The sequence below is a fragment of the Falco naumanni genome, chromosome W (assembly GCF_017639655.2).
Source record: "Falco naumanni isolate bFalNau1 chromosome W, bFalNau1.pat, whole genome shotgun sequence".
Taxonomy (NCBI): Eukaryota; Metazoa; Chordata; class Aves; order Falconiformes; family Falconidae; genus Falco; species Falco naumanni.
In genome coordinates this window covers 25,322,483-25,330,651 of record NC_054079.1, presented here as the reverse complement: position 1 = coordinate 25,330,651, position 8,169 = coordinate 25,322,483, and the positions used below count along the sequence as shown (strand labels likewise).

The 8,169-nt window shown below is 54.3% G+C and overlaps 1 protein-coding gene across 1 annotated transcript; it reads right to left on the bottom strand.

Moving 5' to 3' along the window:
* Window positions 1-609: 609 nt before the first annotated feature.
* LOC121080489 (gamma-secretase subunit Aph-1b-like) lies at window positions 610-8,163 on the bottom strand. Its single transcript, XM_040578527.1, is given in 7 exon segments — window positions 610-1,137; window positions 1,414-1,541; window positions 1,890-1,911; window positions 1,913-2,013; window positions 2,171-2,244; window positions 3,775-3,945; window positions 8,015-8,163. Coding segments are annotated over 7 exon segments (864 nt in total). The 5' UTR covers window positions 8,128-8,163; the 3' UTR covers window positions 610-882.
* Window positions 8,164-8,169: the final 6 nt, after the last annotated feature.

The following is an 8,169-nucleotide window of genomic DNA, read 5'->3' as shown; positions in this document are numbered from 1 at the left end:
GCCTTAACAATGTATAGCTAGATCATTCACTGTGGTGATGGCATGAGTTTCCTGCCATAGCAATGTTGAGAAAACACATCTGCTGTGGCGATGGTGGGTCTCACCGGCGCAGTCTCTTATACCCAGTCAGAAGCTGTAGGGCAGGAACAGGCACTAGTGGAGCTGGATCCACAGCAGAGGAGTGCAGAGGGACCCCTTCCTGATCAGCAGAGACAGCATTAGCCTCTGTGCCCCAGGCAGAGCTCTAGAGCAAGCAGTACAGAGCTCCTTGCACAGCCTGGCCCTGCCCTCTGTCTATCTGGGACTTCCTCCTCTTATTTGTGCAGTGTTGGAAAAACATAGCCGTGGCTTGGTAGGGCTGGAGAAAGGCAGAGCTGAACACTGGCAGAGCCACAGCTTCATTGCTGGCTGACCCCCACCCAGCTCCCCTCCAGCTTTGATGTAGCTGGGGCATTCCCTGACCCATGGCTGCCTCCCACCTTTCCTAGCAGCTCCAGCACAGCTAGAGCTAAGCCCTGGGGAGCTCCACAGCCCCACTGAGGCCAAGAAAAACGGGCTGGACCTGGGAAAGGGGAGGAACTGCTCTTTCTACTTCAAAGTGGTAAAACCAGAGATGGACAGAGCAGGAGCAAGACCTTCAGGCAACTGGGATCTACAACTGCCAGACACCCCCCATGATCACACCAACATGAAAAACACAGGGATGGCTTGGGACAGGAACATCCCATGGGGCCTCAGGATTCCAGCTGAGGGCTGGCTCTGCTCCATAGACCTGCAGGAAGCAAGAGGGGAGGGGGCCAGTTTTCACCAGACTCCTTACCCCATCTACTTCCCCCAGGAGAGGCAACAACCTGACCATGGCTCCAAACCCCAGTGTCTCCTCTAGTCCGGCAGCCAAAGGGGATGATGCCCTTGCTCCAGCCTCTGGGACACCCTCTCCCCACCCCTGTGCTGGTCCAGGTACCCAGAGGAACCTGCAGGGTCCCCTGTCCCCATTATGGAGCAGAACTTACAGAGCAGGAAGTGCCGCAGGTTCTGGGCAGAGCCCCCTGAGAGCAGATAAGCCCAAGTGGCAGCAGTAGCCATCAGCAGGTAGGAGGGCACCAGGCTGCCCATGTACAGGGGGTTGCAAAATGTCTAGGGAGAGAGGTAGGAGAGGGAAGGGGTGAGCAGGCAGGAGAGGACAGGGCCAGGATGAATGGCCATCTCAATGAATAGAATGGGACAGGGGACACCAGCTTTGGCATTCAGTTTGCAAAAGGCCTGTCCTGTGCAGGGACAGCTGCAAATCCCCAAAACCCAACTGCTTCACTAATGCTGAAGGCTGTCGTCCCCCCAGCACAGGGACCAGCATGCACCACAGCCATCCCCAAATATAGGTCCCAGTGCAGAGCTCTGCTCCTGGCTACTCACCAACCTTGAAACAGTGAGGTGCATGACAACAACAGCTGTGATCTCCCACCAGCGCCAGTGCTCACAGCCATGGAAGAAGAGGATCCCCCAGAAGGTGTGAAGGAAAATCAGCACCATGGTCATAAAGGCTGCAGGAAGCAGCAGAGGGGTGTCACTGGGGAGCCACCTGCCCTAGCCCAGCCCAGGCTTGGGGAGGGATGGAGAGGAGCTGCAGAAGGGGAGTAGGGGCACTGCTGGGTCAGACTGGGAAGGATGGGGAAAAGGAGCAGAGAGGGCCATGGGACAGAGAGAAGGGTATAGCACAGAAAGATGTCACAGGGGACCACAAAGGGCTCAGATGGGTATGGGGAGTGGCAGCAGGATGCAGCATGGAGGGGAGAGCACAGGGGGCTGAGCCCCAGGCCCCCCCCCCCCCCACCCGGTCTGCTGTCTCTGTGGTGGGGCAGAGATGTGGGCAAAGGGTGCCAGTTGCTCACCTGAGGCCAGGAAGTAGAGCTGTTGAGTCTCCGTGGATGCCCATGGTGCCAGGCCCTAATGTGTCTGCCAGAAGATTGATCATGGAGAAGGTTCCACTCATGAGCCCGAAGCCCACGCCAGCCACTGCCAGAACAGGGATGCCATCAAGCCCTGAGCCACCCAGGGCCACCCCAGGCACCTCCCAGCCCCTTGGAGGACTCAGCCAGCTTCAAGGTGAGAAACCTTCCTTAACCCCCAGCGCCATGCCCAGCCCTGCCTGGCTGCTCTGTGCAGCACTCACCATATGCCATTTGTTGGATGGAAATGGGGGAGCAGCCATCCTCACTGAGGGCCACCAGCCCCTCAATGGCCTGCCTGCAGAGGGGAGAGCATGCTGGAGGCTGACACGGCCTGGCCACCTCCCAGGGCACGGTGCAGCACCAGGACAGAGTAGGTAGGAGTCAGGGATTCACTCTGCACCATCCTACTATACTGGTAACCTCTCCATCACTGAACCGCAACACCTGCCACTGGAGACCATCCACAGGACCACCCTGAACCACCAGACAAACCACATGTGAAAACCGTGCAAAGCCACAGAAAAATTTCCACAGAGGGGACACGAGTGCAAGCCAGCCTCACAGGTGGGGCAAGTGAGATGTCGGGTGCAAAGCAAGCAGCACCCCCGCACAGAAAACAGCCCCAGTGCCAGCATCGGAGGCGCATGCCAGGAGGGTGTACCTGATCTTGGCAGTTATACTCTTAGAAGATGTTGGGGGAAAAAACAGAGAAGGTGCAGGGAAGACCTCAAAGAGCTTGAAAATTTCTTTGGAGGGAGAAACTGAGAGCACTGGGCTTCATAAGTTGTATCAGCTAGAGGTGTGGCAGGTGAGGAGGATACCAGATGTTTCCACAGCCCTGGAAGAACAGCAGCATTTGCAGCTGGAGAGCCACAGGGCAATGAAATGCAGTGGTTTGTGTTAGAGGCCACTCCACAGAGTTCTGCTACCCTCTGCCTGCCCACCTCCAGCAGCACCCTGCCACAGGGAGCAGTGCAAGCATGTGTACCTGACCCCCCCAGCCTTCCCTCAGCCCCTTGCCCCATGCCAGTGCCCAGCCTGCTGGGAAGGTGGGGACCGCTGGGGGGGGGGGGGGGGGGGGGGGCAATGAGGGATGCCAACTGCAGCATCAACTCCCCTTGTCTGCCTGCCCAGCCCAGTGCAGCATCCATCCAAAAGCAGTATAGTGTGCAGCGTGTGCTCACCCAGCAGGTGGCACAAGCCCCCACACTCTGGGCAGGCAGCACCAGGGAGGCCGGGAGCTGCTGAGGCTGCACCCAGACTTTGCCTACAGCTGGCCAGGGTACTGAGCACTGGACTGGCAAGGATGCACCACCCCGCAGAGCACCGAAACCACTTTCAGGCTGTCCCCACTGACACAAAGCCATCCCTAAGAAAGGAACAAGACTTGCCAGGAGACGAGGGCAGATCCCTAACCCTTCCCCATCCCCCATGTAGCAAAGCAGGCATTTCCTGGTGCCTGGTATACCCCCAGATTCCATCTGAGCTACAGGAGCACTGCTGGTGCTAGTCACCACAACAGAGAGGATATTACACATCCTACAGCAGCCCAAACCCACAGCCTACCTGTCCCGAATTCAGAGAGACACTACCAGCCACCTCAGCCCTGGGTCTTCTAGACCTTAGGGCTGCGCTGCTCCGCCACCCGAGACCCGCTCGCTCGAGGTCAATGTACTGACACAGGTACCACCCACTTGAGGCAGCCTGGTGCCATGCTCTACAACTCCCCCACTCAGGAGCTCCCAGCTGAAATCAGGACCTACCATAGCTGGGAGGGCAGAAGGACCATTCAGCAGTGCTGGAGCAGGGTGAGAGATGCCCTTACCTGAGGAGCTTGTAGTAGAGGAAGCGGAAGGCCTCCTGCAGCAACACAGAGAACATCACCCCAAATATCAAGAGCCCCTTCTGCAACGGCTCATCCTGGGGGTCGCTGACTTTAACAGTGATAAACCAGATGAGGGAGGAGAGCAGCAGCAACACCAGCCAAAAGAAAGCCCTGCAAGAGAGAGTGCACCTGCTGACACCAGCGCCATGCCTGTGCCCATCAGCACTATGCCTGCATCCCTGTGTTGGTACTAGTACTGACAGCAGTGCCCCAGCCTTGCTCACTCTCCTATCAGTCCCAGCACCATTCTGGTGGTACTGCTCTATTGGTACTGCTGCTGTGCCTGCACTCCTCTGCTGGTAAACAGAACTGGCACCTGTGCTCCTGCCAAGCCCACACCAGTACCAATACCACTGCCAAGCTCATATCCATGTCAGTACCAGTACCATACTCTACTGATCTCACAGTGGACCTGGTACCACTGCCCCTGCTGTGCACCTATCATAAAATCATTTAGGTTGGAAAAGACTTTTAAGATCAAGTCCAACCACTAACCCAGCACTGGCAAGTCAACCACTAAACCATGTCCCTAAGCACCATGCCTACACATCTTTAAAATACCTCCAGAGATGGTGACTCCACCACCTCACTGGACAGCCTCTTCCAGGGCTTGACAACACTTTCAGTAAAGAAATTTTTCCTAATATCCAAACTAAACCTCCTTTAGCACAACTTGAGGCCATTTCCTCTTACCCTATTGCTTGTTATCTGGGAGAAGAGACTGACACTCACCTGCCTACAACCTCCTTTCAGGCAGTTGTAGAGAGCAATAAGGTCCCCCCTGAGTCTCCTCTTCTCCAGACTAAACAACCCCAGTTCCCTCAGCTGCTCCTCATAAGACTTGTGCTCCAGACCCTTCACCAGCTTCTTTGCCCTTCTCTGGACACACTCCAGCACCTCTACGTCCCTCTTGAAGTGAGAGGCCCAAAACTGAACACAGGATTCAAGGTGCGGCCTCACCAGTGCTGAGTACGAGTACAGGGGGGACAATTACTTCCCTAGTCCTGCTGGCCACACACACTATTTGTGATACAAGCCAGGATGCAATTGGCTTTCTTGGCCACCTGGGCACACTGCTGGCTCATGTTCAGCTGGCTGTTGACCAATGCCCCCAGGTCCTTTTCTGCCAGGCAGCTTTCCAGACACTCTTCCCCAAGCCTATAGTGTTGCATGGGATTGTGGTGACCCAAGTGCAGGACCCGGCACTTCTTGTTGAACTGTTGATGCAGAAGGCTCAGACACAACTTATACGACCAATGTGATCAAGTTAGTGCCACTTTATTAATAGACTCACCACAATTTATACTCTACAGGTGCTATTAATAGACCCACACCAATTTATACCCCCAGCTAAAAATACACACTACGCAGGCTTTGTTATGTAAAAGGTGATAGGTTAAAACTACTCGTTCACACGCTTCCATCTCCCCTATGATTGGTCCCGGTGTGGTGCCCACACGCTGCTCCTCCCTTGTGCGGGCATCCTGTTTTTTCTCATCTTTCTGTCCAACTCTCTTATCTCTCTGTGAATACACAGCTTCTTTGTCTTCCTTGGTCCTGCATATGTCCTTCACAACACTTGCAGCTTGCTACAGTTTCGGCCTGCTCAGCCTGCTATTACAACAAAGTTACTTGGTCTGGATTGCTCATAATAAGTCCATTTTCTTCTAGCCACTCCACATTGAACCTCATACAATTGGCATCAGCCCATTGATCCAGCCTGCCCAGATCCCCCTGTAGAGCCTTCCTACCCTCAAGCAGATCAACACTCCCCCCGCCAACTTGGTGTTGCCTGCAAACTTACTGAAGGTGCACATGATCCCCTCGTCCAGATCATTAATAAAGATATTAAACAGAACTGGCCCCAATACTGAGCCCTGGGGAACACCACTTGTGACTGGCTGCCAACTGGACGTAACTCCATTCACCACCACTCTTTAGGCCCAGCCATCCAGCCAGTTCTTCACCCAACGAAGGGTACTCCCATCCAGCCATGAGCAGCCAGTTTCTGTGGGAAATGGTGTCAAAGGCTTTACTAAGGTCCAGGTAGACACCATCCACAGCCTTTCCCTTGTCCACTAGGCAGATCACCTTGTCATAGAAGAAGATCAGGTTCATCAAGCAGGACCTGCCTTTCATAAACCCATGCTGACTGGGCCTGAACCCCTGGTTGTCCTGTACATGCCACGTGATAGCACTCAGGATGATCTGCTCCATAACCTTCCCCGGTACCCAGGTGAGGCTGACAGGCCTGTAATTTCCCAGGTCCTCCTTTCAGCCCTTCTTGGACATAGGCATCACATTTGCTAACCTCCAGTCAACTGGGATCTCCCTGGTTAGCCAGGACTGCTAATAAATGATTGAAGGTGGCTCAGTGAGCACTTCCACCAGTTCCCTTGGATGGATCACATTTGGCCCCAGAGACTTATGTGTATCTAAGTGGAGTAGCAGGTTGCTAACCATTTCCCCTTGGATTATGGGGGCTTCATTCTGCTCCCCATCCCTGTCTTCCAGCTCAGAGGGCTGGGTACCCTGAGAATAACTGGTTTTGCTATTAAAGACTGAGGCAAAGAAGGAATTAAGCACCTCAGCCTTTTCCTCATCCTTTGCCACTGTGTTTCCCCCAGCATCCAATAAAGGCTAGAGATTCTCCCTAGCCCTCCTTTTGCTGCCAATGTATTTATAGAAACTTTTTTTTATTGTCTTTTATGGCAGTAGCCAGATTAGTTCTGGTTAGGCTTTGGCCCTTCTTTTTCTCCCTGCATAGCCTCACAACATCCTTGTAGTCCTCCTGAGTTGCCTGCCCCTTCTTCAAAGGTCACAAACTCCCCTTCCCCCCCCCCCCCCCCCCAACCCCCGAGTTCCAGCCAAAGCTCTCTGTTCAGCCAGGCCAGTCTTCCCTGCTAGTTCATCTTTCGGCACATGGGGACAGGCTGCTCCTGTGTCTTTGTCTTTAAGATTTCCTTCTTGAAAAATGTCCAGCCTTCCTGGCCTACTTTGTCCTTCAGGACTGTCTTCCAAGGGACTCTGTCAACCAGGCTCCCAAACAGGCCAAAGTCTGCCCTCCAGAATTGCAAGGTAGCAGCTGTGCTGACCCCCTTCCTTCCTTCCTTCTTCAAGAACTGAAAACTCTATCATCTCTTGATTGCTGTGCACAAGATGGCCTCTAACCATCACATCATCCACAAGTCCTTCTCTGTTTGCAAACAAGTCCAGTAGGATGCCTTCCCTAGTTGGCTCACTCACCAGCTGTGTCAGGCAGCTATCTTCCACACACTCCAGGAACCTCCTGGACTTACTGAAGGACCTTGCTAGCACACCATCCCTCAAACACTGGTGTGACCCCAAGCTTATCTCTAGTGAGCCTGATTTTATCCCTTTCCCCCTTCAAATCTAGTTTAAAGCTCTTTCAATGAGCCCTGCTAACTTCCATGCAAAGATCCTTTTCCCCCTTTGAGACAGGTGTACCCCATCTTTTGCCAGCAGGCCTGGTGCCGTGTAAACTAACCCGTGATCAAAACCCCAAAATTCTGCCAATGACACCAGGCTTGGAGCCAGGTATTGATTTGCTGGTTCTTCCTGTTTCTTCCCTCACCATCCCCTGCAGCTAGAAGGATAGAGGACCCTGTACAAGTACTGGTACCAGTGCTCTACTGACTCCATGCCATTACTGATACCAGTGTCGCTCTCCATCATGCCCGTGCCATGTAGTGGCCACAACGATGCCAGTACAACGCCAGTACTGGAGCCCCGGTTGTGAAAAGAATGGCACCAGTATGAGTACTGGTGTCCCTGTCATGCCCACAGCAGTACCAGTATGAGTGAGTACTGGTGCCCCTGCTGTGCCTGCAATTATACCAGTACAAGTATGGATATTGGTGCACCTGTCACATTCACAAGGATAGGGGCACCAGTACTGGTGCTCCTGTCATGCTCACAACCACACAAGTATGAATACTGGTGCCCCTGTCGTGACCACAACGGCACCAGCACTAGTCCCCTTGTTGTGACTCTGCCAGTACCAGTCACGTTCCTGTCACACCCACGCTGGTACCAGCACCAATACTGGTGCCATATCAGTACCGATACGAGCACCAGTGCCCCCTCCACGCCCACACCAGTACCCACGATGGCACCAGTGCCCCTCCCGCATCGGTACCGGCACCGGTGCGGGACTGACCCGGCGATGAGGATGATGATACGGAGCGGGTCGCGGGCAATGGTGAAGAGGAAAAGGCCGAGTGCCGGCCCGAAGGCGATGAAGGTGCACCCGAAGAAGATGGCGAGCGTCATGGCGACAGGAAACGAGACCAGAGACAGAACCCAGCAACTCAC